We start from the raw sequence: 20551 nt of genomic DNA on the forward strand, positions 1-20551 counted from the left end.
CTGTGCTCCCTCTTAGACTATGAACTTCTAAAAAGCAGGTACCCTGCAACCCTAGAACTTAGCAAAGGGGTGGACACATAACAGACCTTAAAGGATGTTGTCTCAGTCAGTAATTAGATTTACTCCTTGGTGATAATGAATTTAATTAAATGGCTTTTCTCTTTTGTTATTCTTTGGGGAATTTCTCTGGTTTTAATCCAAAACACATTTCCAGGCCCAGTGGAAGTGACACTGAACCAGGCTGTTCCACAGTGAAGCAGGCTTCTTGTAGCGTAAAAAAGACGAGTTTCTACTTCCCTTCCTGTTCCCTGGGGTCTATGGCTTTAGGTTGCTCTGACTGAGCTCAGCTGCACTCAGGAAATCACTTTGTTGGGGAAAAGAAAGGTCATCTTGGAGCTTGGAGCAGCCAGAGGGCACTAGGCCCTGAGTTGGAATGGTTAGAACTGCAGACCAGTTTCTCCCACATTGGTCTTTGGAGTTTGGCAAGAAATTCTCCCAGCAGGCAAGCCCTGCCCTGGAAGCATCCACAGAAATGCTGGACTTCACCACAGTTGTTAGCAATGGTGGGCCTGCGGTGGAAGCAGAGTCCCAAGGCCCAGGCAATTACAAATCTTTCTCTATGGACTTTATGTCTTGCGGAGTCTGGTAAGAAGGAAGGAAGTCTCAAGAGCTACTTACAACAGAGCCTTTCTGCTTGAGTACCCAGCCATACTCAGCTGTTGCCCCAAGAGCAATCCAGGGGCCCATACAGCTAGTTTAGAGACTATTTCTATATCCAGAGAATTCCTGAGGATACATTTTCTTGGATCCTCCTATTCCACCATCTTCCATACACTTTCTTTATCCACAAGAGGATAACAGGGAAGAAGAAAGTGCTATGCACATATGCTGCTTTTTAATGCATAGTTACTACTTGGCCAACAGCATCATACATGTATTGATTCCTCCACTGGCATTTTGCTGGAAGAATGGACCAACAGATGTGGCAAACCAGTTAGGTGGTTCATCCCCTCGGTCTGAAATTTCCCTTTCCCCAGGACTGAGGCTCTGGAAATAATGTTAATTGACACGTTTTCAAAAAGCAGTTTGGCAATGTGTAGCAAGAGCCATAAAAATGTTCATGCTTTTTGACCCAACACCCTCACTTCTGGGAATCTGTCCTAAGGACATTCTCCAAATAATTGATACAAAGACTATGTAGTAACAATGTAATGTTAATGATGTAATGATAAACAAGTCTGGAAGAACTGACCAAGAAATTGGCGGGAGAGAGTAGTGGTTGTGTTAATGAGTTTATTGGAGATTATTTTTCTCTTTTCCAAACTTTACATGTTAGAATATCGATTTTACCCTCCTCTGCCACTCAGGGTTAATCATTCAGAAACGTGGCAGAAACGGTACTCAGGATAGTTGATGAAAGCTTAATAAAGGAACGATTCCGTTTCCAGTCCTTTCCACCCTGGTTTCTCCAACTCGCAGTGATTTACTCAACAATTGAGCACCTACTTATTGTCTAGTTATAAGGAGCACAATGAAAGAAGCAACTACATCAGGCAGAAGTGCGAATCAAGGAAGACTTCAAAGAGAGATGACCGATTCATGTTGTTTTGAAGGTTGTCTGCCAAGACAACAGGGCCACAACACGTACAAAGGCAGAAACGCCTGGAATAGCATGGTGCCTTTAGGAAATTACATGTAACTCTGTAGGGCTGGAAAGAACATCGGGTGGGTGTGAAGGAACTATGAGAGAGGCTTTAGTTAGATCATGCAGGGCTCCGCGCTCCAAAAGGGCTTTGTGTTCTAGAGCAATCATCAAATTTGCATTTTAGAGAGATAACTCTGGCTTCAGTGGAGAGTGGACTGAAAGGGGCAAGTGTGGAGGCAGAAAAGAGCGAAAAGGAGTCTTTGGGTCTTGGCGGGTCAGTCAGCAGATACCCTTTCTCAGCACTGGCGTGTCCTAGCTCATACTTGGCCAGCGCCGTGCGTCCTCGGGATCTCCCTCCCTGCTTCTCCCCCAGGGCCCCGCAGGCGGCTGGGGAAGCAAGGCGTGGGGTGGCCCTGCCTGGGTGGTCTCCTGCCCCGCCCCCACCCGCGGCGCCGTTGCCTAGCAGCAGATCCGGCCGCGCGGCTCCGAGTAATTTACGGATCCCTCAGCCAATGGGAGGGCGTCGTCCCGGCCCTCTCCCTTTTTCTGGGGCTAAGGACGCCTCCTCCTCACTGCGTTCTCCACCTCTTGCCGCGCGGCTTGTCGCGGGCCCGTAGCTCTGCCTGAACGCGGGACTGACTCCGGCACCCGCATGTCCTTGCGCTCATCCCCCTCACAGCCGCCGCTGCTCACCAGCATCCCACCCCTCACCCACGCCGCGTCTAAGCGGCCCCACTGAGTCCCGACGCCGGGCCCCGCAGTACAGGGGTACCAGGCCAGCCTATGGAGAATCCCAGATAACGCGAGTTGGGGGCGCCCACGCCCCCCATCCCCGCCAGCATGGCTCGGCCGCCGCCACTCCAGGAGCTGCCCCCTGTCTATACACCCCCAGCTCGAGCCGCATCACCCCAGGTGAGTGGAGTGGAAACGGGTTAGAAAGATTGGGACCAGGTCTAGAGACCCCAGGTCTGTCACTCAGCAAGGTGTGATGTCTCTAAAGTGCAGGGTGTTATTGCCCACCCCTTAAGGGTGTGTGTGCCTTTCTGTGTCTCCTCAACATCTGGCCGGTGAGAGTGTGTCTGGGTTTCACCTCTGTCCACCTGAAAACAGATGTATGTATATGTATTCTACTCTCAGAAAAGGGGTCTGTGCCTTCCTTGGGGGTGTATTGGGTGGGTGTCAGGGAATAGAGTTAAATCTTTTCCAAGTTTGGGCCTGTGTCTCTGTAGATCCTACCTGTCCTGCATCCAGAAAGCAAGAAGCTAGGGCTTGGGCAGAGGGTGTACATAAGGAGAAAAAGGAAGGATTTCATGCATTGTTGCAGTAATGCCTGGCTGACCCTTCTCTTTCCATCCCAGATCCTAGCTGGGAGCCTAAAGGCTCCGCTCTGGCTTCGTGCTTACTTCCAGGGCCTGCTCTTCTCTCTGGGCTGCGGGATCCAGAGACACTGTGGCAAAGTGCTCTTCCTGGGCCTGTTGGCCTTTGGAGCCCTGGCACTGGGTCTCCGTGTGGCCATCATTGAGACAGACCTAGAACAGCTCTGGGTGGAAGGTGAGTTGTGGACACTAGTCATAGCTGCTTGGATATGGTGAGCCTAAGACAAGAACAGCGTGAGGAGCTGACTACTGAGTTCTAGTGGGCTTGGCTCTGGGTCTGGAAGGGGTACCTGTCTGCCAAAGCCTGGGCGTCTGGGAGCAGTGCTCCCTCCCACACCTGTAAATGGACATCTGCAGATGATGGAGTCCTGTGGATAGGTATATAGAATAGTTATCTGTGAGCATGTGTGTTTATTTAGCAATTATTGCCAACTTTTTATGTGTATTTTTTATGGCATGGCAGGGTTTGTAAAGGCAACCAAACTAAGACCCATCTTTCAGTAGCAAGGAAAGTAAAATATGTGTTAGGATGCAATATAATGTAGAGCAGAATGTGACTACATTGAATAAGAGAAGGCAAGGAGAGATCACACCTAACCAGGAGAATCTGGAAAATTAGAACTGGGCAGGGGAAACTGAGTAAATCATCTGGCAAGCCTCCATGGAGAGGTCCCATGCACCTAGGCCCCCTGCAATTAGTGGGAAAAAGCGGCACAGGGTCTGCACTTTGAGGCAGTAGTGGAGTCAGATGCAACCAAATCCTCACTTCCTAATGGAAGCATTAGATAAAGATGGTTTCTTATTAATAATTTTGGCATAACTCTTCTTTCCTGAGGCCTGGTTTCATATGTTAGCCCTTCAATAGAGTCAAACTCTTACCTGGTCTTTCCTGGGAAATTTGCATTTGTGGCCTCCCCCAAACCTCCCCCAGGCCTGGCCCACACCCAAAGGCAGGGCCAGGTTAGAGTCTCACACCCTTGAGTTATTTCAAACACTGGCAAGCCCTAGGATGCACAGCAGATGTTTCTTGGAGCCTGCCCGCCTGCCTATTGGGCTCCCACACCCCATCCCCACCCTGCCCCAGCCCTCTGCAGGCTCACACATACATATACACTCTAAGCCAGCCCTGGGGTCCAGAGCAGATGTTTCTCTGTGCCTGCCTGCCTGCCCCCAGCCCCAGAACACACATGTGCATACACGCACATACACATACCCCCACCCACACACCACTGCTGCCTGGGTGGTCCCAAATGACTGTTGGATTTCCTGCTACAATAGAAGCTGTCTCTCCCCTCTTCCTCTTTCTCCATTTCCCAGAGCTTTCCCATCTAAACACTGCTTGAACCTCCATGTTCCTGTTCCTTATCTTCTCTCCTATTACTCCAGCACAGGACAAGCTAGATCCCACCAGATTTTTTATGCTGTTTGTGGAAGGGTGATATTAGAGGGTGGTATCCAATTCCTAGGGCTTTTTCCTTTATTTCAGAATCCTGCTGTGTCCTACATCAGCTAGAGCTGGGGGTGAGGTCAAAGCAATGATCCTGACCTGATCTTGTCTCTGTACATCTATAGTTGAGGCTTCTCCCAGCAATGCCCTAGGCAATGAGGAGCTGATCCAGGTGAGGACTGAAGAGTATTTCTCTATTCCTTTCCTGTTTTGCTAATACAGGAAGCAAAGAAAGAAGCAGGACACTCACTGGCTACCAGAGTTCTGGACCAGAGTTCAGGGTCCCTTACAATTTTGCCATGGTGAGAGACTTGGAAAATAACTTGTCCTTCCTGATCAACTTTAAAGCTAAAAGGCCCAGAGATAGATTGATCTCTAAAATAAAAAAACACAACACATAGCCCAACCAATACTTACAGGAACAGTGAGAGAGATGGTTTGAAATTGGAGCTATCCCTGAAAAGAAGGAACATGTAGCCATTCTATCTAGAAGGCAGGATGCAACATATCAATTGGTGGAACGACTATCCACTCAAAGACCCAAGGCTGAAACTTTGGGAGTCAGCCTCAGTTCTTCTTCCTTACCTAACTGGTTACTAAGCCAGCAAATTCTTCTTTGTTAACCTTTCTCATAACAGACTCCTCCTTTCCACCCATGTGGCCATTGCTCTAGATGAGGCCTTTCTCAGTCTCTGGTAGTGCACTCCTGATTGTATCATTTGATATGCTTTTAGCCTCGTGAAAGAGAAAAAAAAAGGAAAGGAGGGTGGAGGAAGGAAGGAAGAAGATTGATTTATTATCCCTGTAACAAGAAATCTGGTAGTACACAGTAGAAGTTCCAGGATGGTTAATTCAAAACCTAAGGACATCAGTAAGGACACAGGTTCTTCCTGTCTTCTCCTCTGCCTTGTTCAGCATGTTGGCCTTTTGTCCTCAGGCTTACCACCTCCTTGTCCCAAGTGGCTATTGCAGTGTCAGAAAAGGGACGTCATCCCGTCCTGTCTGGGGGAAATTTTGGAAGTGGGGGAAATTTTACCAGAAGCCCCCCAGCTGACTTCTCATTTGGTCACTTTGGCAAGAACTGTGTAGCTTCATATGCCTAAACCCTTCACTTGGCAAAGGCAATGGAATTACTGTGATTAACTAATCAAATTCCACCCCCCTGAGGCTGGGGAGGGATCCAGCTGCCCTGAATCACTGGGCCTTTCAGAGAATGGCCAACAAAATCAAAGTCTGTTAGAGAAGTGACCAATCTTCTGCAAGCCTCACCTTCAACTCTGCCTCTACACTGCCCTCCTGTGGTGTATATAAATCTGGCCAAGTCCATCCCCTGCTTAGAGTCCTTCCACCACTTTCTGTTAGGGTCTGGGGAGACTCCAGAATCCAGTTCCTTAGCACACATTCTAGGCCCTCGCAACCTAACTTGATTTCTTCTCTAGCATTGTCTCTCCTTCACTCAGCAATGCTGAGTCTTTGATAGTTCCCTACACATAACTTGGCCCAGAATGCCTTTTCCTGACCTTCTTCCCTGGCCAATTCCTATTCATTCACAGTTCAGCTCCAGAATGTATTGTTCAGTGATGAAAAAGGTCATTTCACTTCTCTGCTCAAAAGCTACCATGGCTCCCAGTTAACTCCAAGAAAGCCCTATGTCTTTGCTTATAGGCCCTTGCATGGAGAATTTCTGGACCAAGGATTACGAACATTTCTCAGGGTCTGATACATATTACAATATTGCTTTCCCCCAAATATCATACCAAATTACACTTTGGTGGTAGGAAGAGTCCACTCCTGTAAGCCAGCAATGAGTGCTATCAATTTTTTTTTTTATTTTTGCTAGTTTGATAGACAGTAATTTACTGCTGTTTTAATTCACACTTATAGGATTACATATAAGGTGGGTTCTTTTTCCATGCTGGCTAACCAGTTATATTCTCTCTTTTGTAAAGGCACAAAAGCATTCAACAGACTTGATTTTAACATCTCCTTCACCTTTTCTCCTACTTCCTCCCCATTCAATCTTTGTTACTCCAAGTTCTTTCTCGTTTTTCCCACAGTCTCTCTCCCATTTGGGAGAGTCCCACAGTCTCTCTCCCGGCAGCTATTAAATAACAATTCCTTGTCTGTACCTACTATGTGTTGGGCAGTTAGTGCTTTGCCTGCATTGATTCTAATTCTACCAAGATAGGCATTGTCCCCACTTGACAGATGAGGAAACTGAGGGTCAGAGAGACTAAGTAATTTTCCCAAAGCACAGACTAAGTGTCAGAGCCAAGGCTCAAACCTAGGTCTGTACAGAGTTTCCAGGCTCTCCCTTCTACCTGCTGTCTCTTCTTGCCCACACAATACATCCCAGTTCATCTGTCCTCATGTCTATCATCATCATTGTTGTCAGCAGAAGTTTACCTTTTGCTTTTCCTCATTTTTTCTTAGGATTCCTTATTTTCTTTGATGTTATGCTTTACATTGCCAGTATTTCTCTTGCTTTCTTTTTTTTTTTTAATTTTTTTTTTTAATGTTTATTTTATTTTTGAGACAGAGACAGAGCATGAACGGGGGAGGGGCAGAGAGAGGGAGACACAGAATCGGAAGCAGGCTCCAGGCTCTGAGCCATCAGCCTAGAGCCCGACGCGGGGCTCGAACTCTCGGACCGTGAGATCGTGACCTGAGCTGAAGTCGGACGCTCAACCAACTGAGCCACCCAGGCGCCCCTCTTTTTTTTTTTTTTAAGTTTATTTATTTTGAGAAAGAGTAAGTGAGCAGGGGAGGGGCAGAGAGAGAGGGAGAGGGAGAGGGAGAGGGAGAGGGAGAGAGAGAGAGAGAGAGAGAGAGAGAGAGAGAATCCCAAGCAGGCTCCACGCTGTCAGCACAGAGTCCGATACAGGGCTAGAACTCACAAACTGTGAGATCATGACCTGGAGCCGAAACCAAAAGTTGGATGGACTGAGCCACCCAGGCACCCCTCTCTTGCTTTCTTGATAGCCCTCTCTGGGTTCCTTCCTTCTCCTGTGCCTCCCTCCCCTCAGCAAACTCACTTACTATGAAGAGCTTATTTTTGTCCCCTCCTGTCCCTCCTTGTAGCAGGTTTGGCCTAAGCCTGGTGAAATAAACACTGTAGTACAGTACAGGCCTGGGGAGGAAGGAGAGTCAGAAAAGGAAGAAAAATATGTGGAAGCAGGCAGCATGGCTATGGGAGGCTACATTCGTGAGAGAGGGCCAGGAATGTGATTTGAGTGAGAAAATGTGAGCAGATGGGCAAATCTGTGTTGGGGGCTTGCTACTAAGGGTTTGGGACTCTCATGAGTAAGGAGATTATATGGGTTTGAAAAAGAGATTGGGAGGGGCACCTGCGTGGCTCAGTGGGTTAAGCATCCAACTCAAATTCAGCTCAGGTCATGATCCCAGGGTGGTGGGATCCATGCTGACAGGGCGGAGCCTGCTTGGGATTCTTTCTCTCCCTCTGCATGCCCCCACCCTGCCCCAATGTGAGCACATAGGCACTCTCACACACTCTCTCTGTCTAAATAAAGCAAAAAAGAAAAAGAGATGGGGGACCACGATGATCACCGATGGGGCTGGAGCCTCAGAGAAGATATACATGTGGGACCCAGGAATGACAATGACCAACAGGCAGAGGTCCTGGACAGGTGGAAGCAGAACTGGGCCTAAGCCCAGACCAAGTCCATAAAGCCTCAGGAGTGATTTGGCACTTGCCCTTGCCCTCCTCCAAACCACAAGCAGGCCATATCCCCTCACAGCACCCCTCCCCTGCTAGGCCCCAGTTATAGACCATGACTCTGTGGCCAGTACAATGCTGGACTTGAGGGTTGCCAAGATCAAGAAAACTAAGGCAGGCCTGGCGCTGGGTCTCCCTGTTGCCTGGACATGAGACTGGCGAAAGGGATCTGGGAACGTTTTCTTCCCCTTGGTCCATGTTGCTGTCACCTCTGCCAGGGTACGTGAGCTGATTCCAGGTACTTCTTGCATGAGTGGAAGCAGTATGTTGACAGCATCACACTGAAAGACTATCTGATCCTCCCTCTCACCTGTGCCACCACAGGGCCCATTATTACCAGGCACTTCCATCCCCACCCTCTTGGCAGAACAATTTGCAAAAAGATGTATGGCTATAAAGCATTGCCTGGGACAACCTGAACTAAGAACCAGTCCTAGCACTAGATCTGTTCTTTTAGAAGACCCTCCCAATGGCAACCTCTCTATTGGTCCCTTTTGTCCCTCCTTGTCTTCCTTACCAGAGCAGAGAGGGACTGAGTGAGGGCTCCTTTACCAGGATACCTCCAAAACCCCAGCCCCGACTCAACTCATACTGACCTCTCATTTTGAAGTTATTTGCTCCAAACCTAGCCAACCTGATTCATGCTTAAATCTTAGAAAACACAAGAATTCCATAGAGCCATACAACTGAGGTCTCTCACTTCCCTGCAAAGCTCCAGATTCCAGCCAGAGGGCCAGGAGCCTGTGGAGTTAGAATGGCCATCAGGGGAAAAGTAGGGGCTCCTTTCAGAGCACTTCTCCCACTTTTCCTGGGAAGCCTCAGCAGGCTAGGGTCCCACATTCCCCAGAGCTCCAATCCACTAAAGCTCTTTTCCCCAGCTTTCTCTCTGTCTCTGGCAGTGGGCAGCCGGGTGAGCCAGGAGTTGCATTACACCAAGGAGAAGCTGGGGGAGGAGGCTGCATACACCTCCCAGATGTTGATACAGACCCCACACCAGGAGGGGGAGAACATCCTCACGCCTGAGGCACTGGGCCTCCACCTCCAGGCAGCCCTTGCAGCCAGTAAAGTGCAAGTATCACTCTATGGAAAGTGAGTCTGGCTGAGTCCCTGAGCAGCTGGGAGTGAGGCATGCTGTGGCAGAGCTGGCATGGGAATCTCCCTTTTCTGCTGATCTCTTGTGCCCTGGCTATTCCAGGTCCTGGGATTTGAATAAAATCTGCTACAAGTCAGGAATTCCGCTAATTGAAAATGGAATGATTGAGCGGGTGAGTACCCTGAGCTGTTCTTTGAGATGGGGTCAAGGTGGAACCTTTTCTGCAGCAGGGGAAGGTTCTCGGAGATGGGGAGGCTAAAAGTCAGGAGGGGAGGGGAGGGGGTTGCAGAGGGCATTCTACAGAGATTGTGGAGAAAGGAGCCCAGGGACAGGACTGATGTGGCCTGGGATGTCCCTGGCAGATGATTGAGAAGCTGTTTCCGTGCGTGATCCTCACCCCCCTCGACTGCTTCTGGGAGGGAGCCAAACTCCAAGGGGGCTCTGCCTACTTGCCGTGAGTGCCACCACAGCTGCTCCCAGGCCCTGCTTCCTAGGCCGGGACTTTCCCAGCAGAAGAGAGGGTGGGAGTAAAGATGATGATCAAAACCTTACTAAGGGCCTAAACTACCTGTCAGGCCAGGGCCAGACTGCCCCAGGGCTCTCTCCACATCCCCCTTCTCCTTTCCTCTGAAGGAAAGGCAAACTGGCCTTATTTAGACAAAACAGAACAAAGATCTGAATGGAAAAAAAAAGATCCCCAGAAAGAGACTTTGCACGGGAGAGTTAACTAGGTATCAGCTAAGCTGTTGCCAGACTAAAAAGAAAACCTGTTACAGGCAGGTGCTCATATGGTTATGTATTAGAACCAAAGATAGATGCCTGGGAAGGGACTCAGTGGGGCTTTTTCTTGGCCTTGTCCATGTATTAAGTACTATCTGTCCTCCATCTCACTGCAGCAACCTGGTAAGCTGGTGTAGCCTGGGAGCTCTGGGAGGCTCAACATTGCACACCCTTCATATGGAGGGACAAATGAACAGCTAGGAGGAGGGTAGGGTACAGCAGGGGTCCCCTAGCAGCATTTTGGAGGGAGGGAATTGATCCTTTATCCTCACCAACCATGGGCTCTCCCCTCAGTGGTCGTCCTGACATCCAGTGGACCAACCTGGATCCAGAGCAGCTGCTCAAGGAGCTAGGCCCTTTTGCCTCCCTTGAGGGCTTCCGGGAGCTGTTAGACAAGGCACAGGTGGGCCAGGCCTATGTGGGGCGGCCCTGTCTGCACCCTGATGACCTCCACTGCCCACCTACTGCCCCTAACCATCACAGCAAGCAGGTGGGTTCCAGCCGGGTTTGCCAGGGAAAGGCTATTTTTCTTCCCTTTTCCCTCCTCATATGTTCTGAGAGAGCAGATTGTGCTCTGTCTCCCATTTTCTGGACATCGTTACCCTGCCCTCACTGGGCTAGATACCTGAATACCCTTTCCATTCGGTTCTCCTAAGGGACCTTCAAGTGGTATATGAATCCCTTGGTCCTTTTCTAAGCCCAGAAAACCTGGACTTCATCAAAATAGATTTGTACAGAGAAACTGAGGACCAATTAGCTAACCACAAGTATCATACCTAGTTTCCTGAGTGTCTCTGTGGCCCTGTGAATGTGAACCTTTTTCCAAAACCCACCAAAGTTACTCCAGCGCTTCCCAGAAGCCTATTTCCAGGCCTCTTCTCCCTCTTGTGGCCTCCTCTCTGCAGGATAATAGCTGTTCACTATTAGGCAAGAGACTCAGAGTAGGCAAGAAACTCAGGAGAATACTTATCTACACTTCAGGCTATGGAACCCCATGGCAGGCATGGTTCCAGCCCAGGGACCCTGAGTTACCCAGAGCCAGAGCCTTGAATAATAAACCCCCCTCCTGTCCCCCTCTAGGCTCCCAATGTGGCTCAGGAGTTGAACGGTGGCTGCCATGGCTTCTCCCACAAGTTCATGCACTGGCAGGAGGAACTGCTGCTGGGGGGCATGGCCAGAGACGCCCAAGGACAGCTGCTAAGGTAGGGCCTTCATGGGGCCTGGTAAGGGGGCCCCAGGCATGGGAATCCACACTCTGATTCTAGGCGGCTCTGGCAAAACCCCCCTGTACAGCTCCTGCTGGGCGTTCAGGCCAGCTCTGCCCCCCAACTCTCCTCTACCCCTCACCAGGGCAGAAGCCCTACAGAGCACCTTCTTGCTGATGAGTCCCCGCCAGCTGTATGAGCACTTCCGAGGCGACTACCAGACACACGACATCGGCTGGAGCGAGGAGCAGGCTGGCACAGTGCTGAGGGCCTGGCAGCGGCGCTTTGTGCAGGTCGGTGTGCAGAAGGGCAAGGGCGGCGCCCTGAGGCCGCTCCCTCCTCCTGCCCCTCAGATCCACCCTGTCTCTCCAGCTGGCCCAGGAGGCCCTGCCTCAGAATTCATCCCAGCAGATCCACGCCTTCTCCTCCACCACCCTGGATGACATCCTGCACGCTTTCTCTGAAGTCAGTGCTGCCCGTGTGGTGGGAGGCTATCTGCTCATGGTGGGTCCTGCTCCCGGCACCTTACCCCACCCTCTGCCCGGTGCTCAGCCAGGAAGCTGCTTTCCAAGACTGTGCCCTCCTTCCCCACAGCTAGCCTATGCCTGTGTGACGATGCTGCGCTGGGACTGTGCCCAGTCCCAGGGTGCTGTAGGCCTTGCAGGGGTGCTGCTGGTAGCCCTGGCAGTGGCCTCGGGCCTTGGGCTCTGTGCCCTGCTTGGCATCGCCTTCAACGCTGCCACTACCCAGGTACACCAGGACTACAGGGCACACTTGGGGTCCACAGTCCAGGCTCCTCAGTTCCTCCAGCTGCCCACCCCTGTGCCCCTCCAGGTGCTGCCCTTCTTGGCACTGGGCATCGGTGTGGATGACATATTCCTGCTGGCACATGCCTTCACAGAGGCTCCACCTGGCACCCCTCTCCAAGTGAGGCCTCGTTCTCCAGCCTGGGCTCATCTGAAGCGGTTTAGCATAGGGTTAAGAGCTTCTTGGCTTAGGTGGCCTTGGGCTGGTAATTAACCTGTCTGTGCCTCAGTTTTCCTCATCTGTAAACGGGGGTAATAATAGTGCTGGTGTCGTGAGGGTTGTTGTGAGGATTGGTGATAACTCAGGTTGAGTGCTTAGAACAGTGTGCATGACACGTGTACGGTACTCAATACCTGTTAGCTGCCGTGTGGTTATTGTCCCTCCTCTGCCATCCCAAGCTCCCAAGCTTCCCCTTCGCTCTACCTTGAAGACCCATGGCTCCTCCCCTGTCCTGGCAGGAGCGCACAGGCGAGTGTCTGCGGCGCACAGGTACCAGCGTCGCACTCACATCCATCAACCACATGGTTGCCTTCTTCATGGCTGCCCTAGTTCCCATCCCTGCACTGCGGGCCTTCTCCTTGCAGGTGAGGCCTCAGGAACAGGGCCCAGGCTCAGGGTGAGCATGAAGCGGAGGCATGCTTCATCAGCCTTTGTGTCCCTCTTGTCCATCCCCCAGGCGGCCATAGTGGTTGGCTGCAACTTTGCAGCCGTGATGCTTGTCTTCCCGGCGGTCCTCAGCCTAGACCTGCATCGGCGCCACTGCCAGCGCCTCGACGTGCTCTGCTGTTTCTCCAGGTACCGTCCCTGCATCCCCACCCCACCAGGCCTCATCTCCTCGGGCCCCATCACTTCCTGTCCCCCCACCAGCATTTCCACAGACCTGCCACCCCCACTCTCTGCCTCTTCCAGCCCCTGCTCTGCCCGCGTGATTCAGATTCTGCCCCAGGAACTAGGGGATAGGACAGTACCAGTGGGCATTGCCCACCTGACTGCCACAGTTCAAGCCTTTGCCCACTGTGAAGCCAGCAGCCAGCATGTCGTCACCATCCTGCCTCCCCGGGCCCACTTGGTGCCCCCACCTTCTGACCCACTGGGCTCTGAGCTCTTCAGCCCAGGAGGGTCCACACGGGACCTTCTAGGCCAAGAGGAGGGGACAAGGCAAAAGGCAACCTGCAATTCCCTGCCCTGTGCCCGCTGGAATCTCGCTCATTTCGCCCGCTATCATTTCGCACCCTTGCTGCTCCAGTCACACAGCAAGGTAAGACTCTAGGCCTGGAGAAGCTGGGGTGCACCAGCACAGAGACTTAAGTGTCTCTGGGCCCCAAGAAGGGTAGGCGGCCCATGCCACCTCCTGAGGGCTGGGGCACATCCCTGGGCCTCCAGCTTAGTTGCCATTTCCCACAGGCCATGGTGCTGGTGCTCTTTGGGGCTCTTCTGGGCCTGAGCCTCTACGGAGCAACCTTGGTGCAGGATGGGCTGGCCCTGACAGATGTGGTGCCTCGGGGCACCAAGGAGCATGCCTTCCTGAGCACCCAGCTCAGGTACTTCTCCCTGTACGAGGTGGCCCTGGTGACACAGGGTGGCTTTGACTACGCCCACTCCCAACGCGCCCTCTTTGATCTGCACCAGCGCTTCAGTTCTCTCAAGGCCGTGCTGCCCCCGCCTGCCACCCAGGCGCCCCGCACCTGGCTGCACTATTACCGCAACTGGCTACAGGGTAAGAGGCAAGGAAACTGAAAGGGGTGCTGCTGCGGGCAGAAGCCCCCAGGGCTGCAGGCTGACTGTACCCTACCTTGTTCTCCCCTAGGAATCCAGGCCGCGTTTGACCAGGACTGGGCTTCTGGGCGCATTACCCGCCACTCGTGCCGCAATGGCTCTGAGGATGGGGCCCTGGCCTACAAGCTGCTCATCCAGACCGGGGATGCCCAAGAGCCTCTGGATTTCAGTCAGGTTGGAAGGGGGCTGGAAGGGTCAGGAAGCACAGAGAGGCTCTAGGCCTTACGGGCCCAGGCCTTCAGCTCTCTCTGCCTCTGCAGTTGACCACAAGGAAGCTAGTAGATAAGGAGGGGCTGATCCCACCCGAACTCTTCTACGTGGGGCTGACCATGTGGGTAAGCAGTGACCCACTGGGCCTGGCAGCCTCACAGGCCAACTTCTACCCCCCACCTCCCGAGTGGCTGCACGACAAGTATGACACTACGGGGGAGAACCTTCGCAGTGAGTCTGGGGGGAAGCCCAACAAGAGCCTCAGCCTGGGCCCACACAGGCCCTATCCTAAGGCCCTGCCCTCTCCTCCTTGTGCTCACTGGCCACCCCTCCTCTCCCTGCTGCTCCCTACCCTCCACAGTCCCGGCGGCCCAGCCCCTGGAATTTGCCCAGTTCCCCTTCCTACTGCATGGCCTCCAGAAGACTGCGGACTTCGTGGAGGCCATTGAGGGGGCCCGAGCAGTGTGCACCGAGGCAGGCCGGGCTGGGGTGCGTGCCTACCCCAGTGGCTCCCCCTTCCTCTTCTGGGAGCAGTATCTGGGCCTGCGGCGCTACTTTTTGCTGGCTATCTGCATCCTGCTGGTATGCACTTTCCTCGTCTGTGCCCTGCTGCTGCTCAATCCCTGGACAGCTGGTCTCATAGTGAGTCCTTTCAGGGATGGGGCAAGAGAGACCCACGGCTCCCCACCCCTGTCCTGCCCAGCCCGTCATCCCTTCTCCCAGGAGCCTGAGTGAGCCCTGCCTTCCCCAGGTACTGGTCCTGGCGATGATGACTGTGGAGCTCTTTGGCATCATGGGTTTCCTGGGCATCAAACTGAGTGCCATCCCCGTGGTGATCCTTGTGGCCTCTGTAGGCATTGGTGTCGAGTTCACAGTTCATGTGGCTCTGGTGAGCACAGGCACTGGGGGATGGGTGGGCCAGCTGATTCAGTGTCAGGCAAATATTTGTCAAGCACCTACTATGTGCTAGGTACTATTTAAGGATTGGTTTCAAAGCCTTGTTTGGACGCGAAAAAAAAAAAAATTGGGGATACAGGGGCGCCTGGCTGGCTCAGTCCATACAGCATGGGACTCTTGATCTCAGGGATGTGAGTTTGAACCCCACACTGGGTATAGAGATTACATACATACATACATACATACACACACAAACCAACTTACAAGAAGAGTTGGGGATATAATATCAGTACAGACAGCCTTTACCTTCAAGGAGCTTATATTCTAAAGGGTAGAGATAAACAATAAACATGTAAACAACGAAATAAGCAGTCATTTCAGCAGAGAGGACGGGACAAAGGCCTGACCAAAGTGGGGACAGAATGGAAAGTGAGAAAACAGGAACCAACAATTCTTTTGGATGGCTTTACCGTGAAGGGATCAGAGAAATGGGGGGTGGTAGCTGGATGGCAATGTGGGGCAAATGAAGGATTCTTCCAAGAAAAAGATGGTAGAAGTGAGGTAGGCTCAGCCTCTCCCAAAGCTCTGTGTTCTCTGGCAGAGGAGGAGTGGGAGCAGAGGTGGGGGCCACAGACCAGCTGTGGTTAGACCCCACAGACAGCTCCCTTTTTTCCACCATAATAGCCCTGTTATTATTCTGATTGTAAGAACAATATATAAGAACCTTGAAGGAGGGAAAAGTCAGCACGCAGAGAGGTACAAAGAAAGAATTAGAAATCCTCTGAAATCCCATCCAAACAAGTAACTGTGACCATTTGGTGTCCATCCGTCTGGACTCAGGATCAGCAAACTTTCTGTAAAGAGCCAGACAGGAAATATTTTAGGCTTGGCAGGTCACAGCGTCTCTGTAGAAGTTCTGCAGAGGTAGCACTAAAGCAGCCATAGATATATGTAAATGAGTGGGCGTGGCGGTGTTTCAACTAAACTTTATTTACAAAAACAGGTGACAGGCTCTGTTTGCCAACGATTTTAGACATCTCTGTGTCTCACCAGACATATGTATACAGTGTTACTTAAATAGACTCATGCAAAAATAAATAAATAGACCCATGCATACTTCCTGGATAGTTTCCAGGAGCTCAGTTTACCTGACCTGTGAGCCCTAGGGACAGATGAGAAGTTGAGGGCATGGCTGGCCAATGAGCAGCTATAGGGCCTCCTTTCTCCCCCAGGGCTTCCTGACCACCCAGGGTAGCCGGAACCTGCGGGCTGCCTGTGCCCTAGAGCACACATTTGCTCCGGTGACCGATGGGGCCGTCTCCACATTGCTGGGTCTGCTTATGCTTGCTGGTTCGAACTTTGACTTCATCATAAGGTAGGGGAGGCATGGGGCAAGGAGGTAGGGCCTGCCTGTACTGGCCACAGGGGCTACCCAGGCTGACCACTTACCTCCACACAGGTACTTTTTCGTGGTGCTGACAGTGCTCACACTCCTGGGCCTCCTCCATGGGCTCATGCTGCTGCCTGTGCTGCTGTCCATCCTGGGCCCCCCACCAGAGGTGACCATACCCTCCCCCTGCTTCCAGCCCAGGGGATGGGGTGGGATAGGCAAGGGAAGAGACAGAGCCAGGACAAAATCTCATTGGCCAAAAGACAGGGCTCAACTCACAAGGACCCTCCCCCTGAGGTCAACCAAAGGTGGCAGCCTCTCCCTTTGCCCAAACACCATGCCCCTGTCCCTCAACTTTTCTGGCTTCTTTATGGGACCCACCTTAGTGTTTAGGGTCAAGAGCAACGTGCAGAGTTTGTCCCAGGCCTTGACATCCTGTCCCTTGTCAGCTCTTATTTGCTGCTGGAAGCCAACAAGGGCCACAGCTTCCCAACAATCAGAGTGATGCACCAGTGAGCTGCTGAAGGGGACTGAGGTCCTGGTACCCCTGGGCTCACTGGGAGTGGTGTCTCCCCCAGGTGGTACAGATATACAAGGAGAGCCCAGAGGTCCTCAGTCCTCCAGCTCCACGGGAAGGAGGACTCAGGTGGGGGTTGTCCCCCACCCTGCCCCAGAGCTTTGCCAGAGTGACTACCTCCATGACAGTGGCCCTCCACCCACCCCCACTGCCTGGTGCCTACATCCACCCAGCCTCTGATGAACCCACTTGGTCCCCTGTTGCCACACCAGCTGCCAGCGGCTCCAACAACCTCAGTTCTAGGGGACCATGCCCAGCCACTGGGTGATAGAGCACCTGAAACATGGAGACCCTGCTTGGGTCACATGAAGTCACTGGGAAGCAGTGGGTGGGTTATTGAATGCAGGACAGACACCTGGAGAGCCCTGCTGCTGCTGTCTGCCTGCGTTCCCTTTCCTGCCTCAGCCATCACAGACCTCCCTGATACCCATGCAAAACCAGCACCCTCTGGGCTGGGAGAACAGCCTTGCACACCTGGTTCTGTGTTTGTGCCTTTCTGCGTGGGGGTAGAAGCCAGCACCTCAGGCTGCGGTTCATCCCTTTTCTCCCCGCCCTCCCATGTGCTACTGGCCCCTCGCAGGCCAAGCCTGGGGGATCCTCTAGTACCCTTTGCTAGTCCTGGCCCCCCACTGCTTGGTAACTCCTGAGTAGGCCGTCTGTATCTGCCCTCCTTCTACCACGTAAATTATTTATATGAAGATGTTTATTTTTGTAGTTTGTATAGATTTTAGCTATGCTGAAAGTTTTATTTTTAAAGAGTGAAATATATTCTATATGAACTCATCTCAAATGACTTTGGTGCTTTTCTTTCAAACAAACTTGGAGTTTGCAACTAGAGGTATCATGGTCTAAGTTCCTGGGGCTACTCTAGTCCTGAAACGGAAGGGCCCCCAGGTTCTAAATTTTTGTCACGTAATGTTGGTCTATTTATTCACCTGGCAAGTGAAGGTCATATTCAACAAATATACTGTGGTCATATAGTTGGTAACAGGACCTGGGGTAAGTGCTTAGTATACCAAATGATACAAATGTTTTTGGTGACACTGCTGTGTGGCTTTCAGAGCCATCATAATCCAGCCCTGCACACCTCTCTGTTTCAGCAGCATGGTGGGGGGTGGGGGGTGGGCAGGGGCAGAGCCATGCAACAGGTAGAAGGTAAAATGGAAGCAGATAGAGAAAGTAGCCAACTGAAACAGATGGGAATAGCAAGGTCTGGGGAGACCTTTTAGGAGTTTATGTCTAGACCATCTTCCAAGGCAAGAGGCCTCTGCAAATCAGCAGCCTGGTGCCCCAGAGGCACCTTTGGCCAGACAGCCAGGGGATCCACAGGGGGAACTGTCCAGAAACTGAGATTGTGCTAGTGGCCAGTGAGGTGCTATAGTTAAGCTATCTGTTCTGTTCTTATACAGAGGGCTAGAAGATTCTGGCCACACTTCTGGGCTAGATTACAGCACCTCACCCTATGAGGTGAGGGAGGTCTTTTATTATCCTTCCTCAAACTATTCCAGGTCTCAGTCTCAAGTGATACAAATATGCACAGTGGGTTCCAGCCACTCACTCACCAGGAACAACCCCACCTTAAGAGCACTGCCTTCTTATACCCCACCCACCAGGCTAAAGGCCAGAAAATCACGTTCTGACTAAATATAAAATAAATTCATTTAATTAAATACATGAACAAACCTATAGCAGTTGAATCAACACTAAAATAAATACCTAAAAAGACCTTGAGTAGTTGGCTTTGAACCTAAAATAGGGGGTGCAAGGGATGGAGGCTGGATTTCAAGCCAATAGTGCCTGGGTGGAGGGGCTTTTGAGTGGAGCAGAAGAGCTCACCAAGCTGGACTAGTGCAAAAGATGTCAGTCTACTGTGCTGCTTAGCAGCAGAGGGACCCAGGAAAGTTAGTTAAACTCACTGTGCTTCAGTGTTTTCATCTGTGAAATGGGAAGATTAGAACCTATCTCGTAGGGTGCTATTTCTTTCCCTCAGGATTTTCAATGAAATTATTTATGTAAGAAATGACCTGGTATCTCATAAGTGCTCCCTAGTCTTGTAGTGTGTATAGATATTAACTGTGCTGAAAGTTTCTGCTCTGACTGCTCTGACTGGAAAGGTGTCCTGGTGTGGCAGCAATCAAACGGATTCCAGCCGATTGGAGTTCGACCACCCCAAGAATGCTCAATCCAGGGGTATGAATCACCTCCAGTCTCCGAGACAAGTCCCAGGCCTTGCGGGGCAGCCCACCCTGTGTGGTACCTCACACTACTCAGTCCTCTGACTTAAATTCCCTTTCATGGCTCCCCATCATGGACAAGACGAAATCTAAGCCCTTTCCAGGCGCAACTCACTCTAGCCTCTGCCATCATCCAGCTCTCTCCCAGACAGTGTCTAGCCGGACTCACACCCTCATTCAGACACACCACACTCTAGACAGGCTGAATTACTTTCAGTGTGCACCTTCCACAATTTCACAGACGTCATTCTCTCTGCCAAGGACACTTTTCTTCTTTGATGGAACCATCCTTTAATATTAGTTGGATGCCATCTCTTCCGGGAGGGGTAGTGATGTGCGTCCTACAAGGTCCCAGGGCCCCTGAGGACTCTGCTCAACCGTTTCTGCTTGGGTCCCAGCACTGGGGGCGGGGGGTGGAGGGTGTTCCTGCCGGTAAGGCTGTACTTCAATAACTGGGACTAACAATCCCAACCCCTTGGTAAAGAGCTCGGCACAGGCACCGGCGGGAAACGCCCTTACCTCTCCGGGCAAACGGGGCACGGGTTCTCGTGTGGACCGCAGAGCTACTACGGAGGCATCACCCTAGCGCCACCCCGCCGCCACAGCTGGTGTCTCGCACCCGCCCGGAGACGCCTGTGATTTGCATACCCATGGTGCACCACGAAAAACCAGTTTCACTCTGCTGGAGTTCCAGCCCCACCAAGATTTCTGCGCTGTTTAGGTCATACTACCTGTTAGAAATCTATGGTCTATAGAAATTCCAAGCAGGGAGCATGAACCGTGCAGACACTAAACAACCATAAGTGTGCTAAGTGTTGTCTTGCTCTAGGAAATTCCAGGAGAAGGTGGGAGGGTATGCTCTGGTTTCTCTTCAAATCGCATAAATCTTTCGCCTTTTACTAAAGATTTCCGTGGAGAGAAACAACTATGAGTCTTTACCCAAATTTTTTGAGGCCTCGTTTTGAGGCTTATTTTTATGGTTAAGAAAAGGAAAGATCCAGCCTTCATAATACGTTGTGACTTTTAGTTGTGGGTGAGTATAATTTCTGCTTGAGGTGCTTTTTTAGGTTTTTCTGGTATTTCTGGGGAGATATTTCAGAGCAGGTGTGGGTTAACACTGTAATAACTAGCGTCTTCATTTATAAAGAGTTTAGTTTATTAGTGACGCCAAACGTTGGAAAGGCTGGACAAATAACATAGCCAGGTAAGTAGTTTATAATCTCAGTGGGGAGAGCCAGTGGGGAGAGACGTGGAGAAATGGGTATATGGCTAGCTAGCCACCCACCACATGAGTCCTTGGGTTTTAGACTCAGATTCTCCCATTTATCTGTATTTTCTCTGGCTTTTTTTTTTTTCTTCAACGTTTACTTTTGAGACA

The 20551-nt window shown here is 51.4% G+C and overlaps 1 protein-coding gene and 1 non-coding gene across 2 annotated transcripts; both read left to right on the plus strand.

The window, feature by feature from the left end:
* The first annotated feature begins 2177 nt into the window (after positions 1–2177).
* Positions 2178–17722, plus strand: PTCH2 (patched 2). The gene is made up of 20 exons (XM_049618683.1): positions 2178–2557; positions 3004–3196; positions 9104–9293; positions 9400–9469; positions 9660–9751; positions 10372–10567; positions 11158–11279; positions 11428–11575; positions 11655–12209; positions 12548–12673; positions 12766–12884; positions 12999–13347; positions 13494–13806; positions 13897–14039; positions 14126–14306; positions 14437–14717; positions 14827–14964; positions 16205–16347; positions 16432–16531; positions 16941–17722. The coding sequence occupies exons 1-20, from the start codon at positions 2486–2488 to the stop codon at positions 17205–17207; spliced, it is 3798 nt and encodes a 1265-aa protein (XP_049474640.1). The 5' UTR covers positions 2178–2485; the 3' UTR covers positions 17208–17722.
* Positions 17723–20028: 2306 nt separating this feature from the next.
* On the plus strand, positions 20029–20142 carry LOC125913878 (U5 spliceosomal RNA). Its single transcript, XR_007455148.1, has one exon. It is a non-coding gene; the product is annotated as a U5 spliceosomal RNA (small nuclear RNA).
* The last annotated feature ends 409 nt before the right edge of the window (positions 20143–20551 follow it).

The sequence above is a fragment of the Panthera uncia genome (genome assembly GCF_023721935.1).
Source record: "Panthera uncia isolate 11264 chromosome C1 unlocalized genomic scaffold, Puncia_PCG_1.0 HiC_scaffold_4, whole genome shotgun sequence".
Taxonomy (NCBI): domain Eukaryota; kingdom Metazoa; phylum Chordata; class Mammalia; order Carnivora; family Felidae; genus Panthera; species Panthera uncia.

Coding starts and splice junctions, on each gene's coding strand:
- PTCH2 (XM_049618683.1), top strand. CDS start 2,486: ATGGCTCGGCCGCCGCCACTCCAGGAGCTGCCCCCTGTCTATACACCC. Junction 12,674..12,765: donor TGCGGGCCTTCTCCTTGCAG/GTGAGGCCTCAG, acceptor TCCATCCCCCAG/GCGGCCATAGTGGTTGGCTG. Junction 14,965..16,204: donor TCACAGTTCATGTGGCTCTG/GTGAGCACAGGC, acceptor TTTCTCCCCCAG/GGCTTCCTGACCACCCAGGG.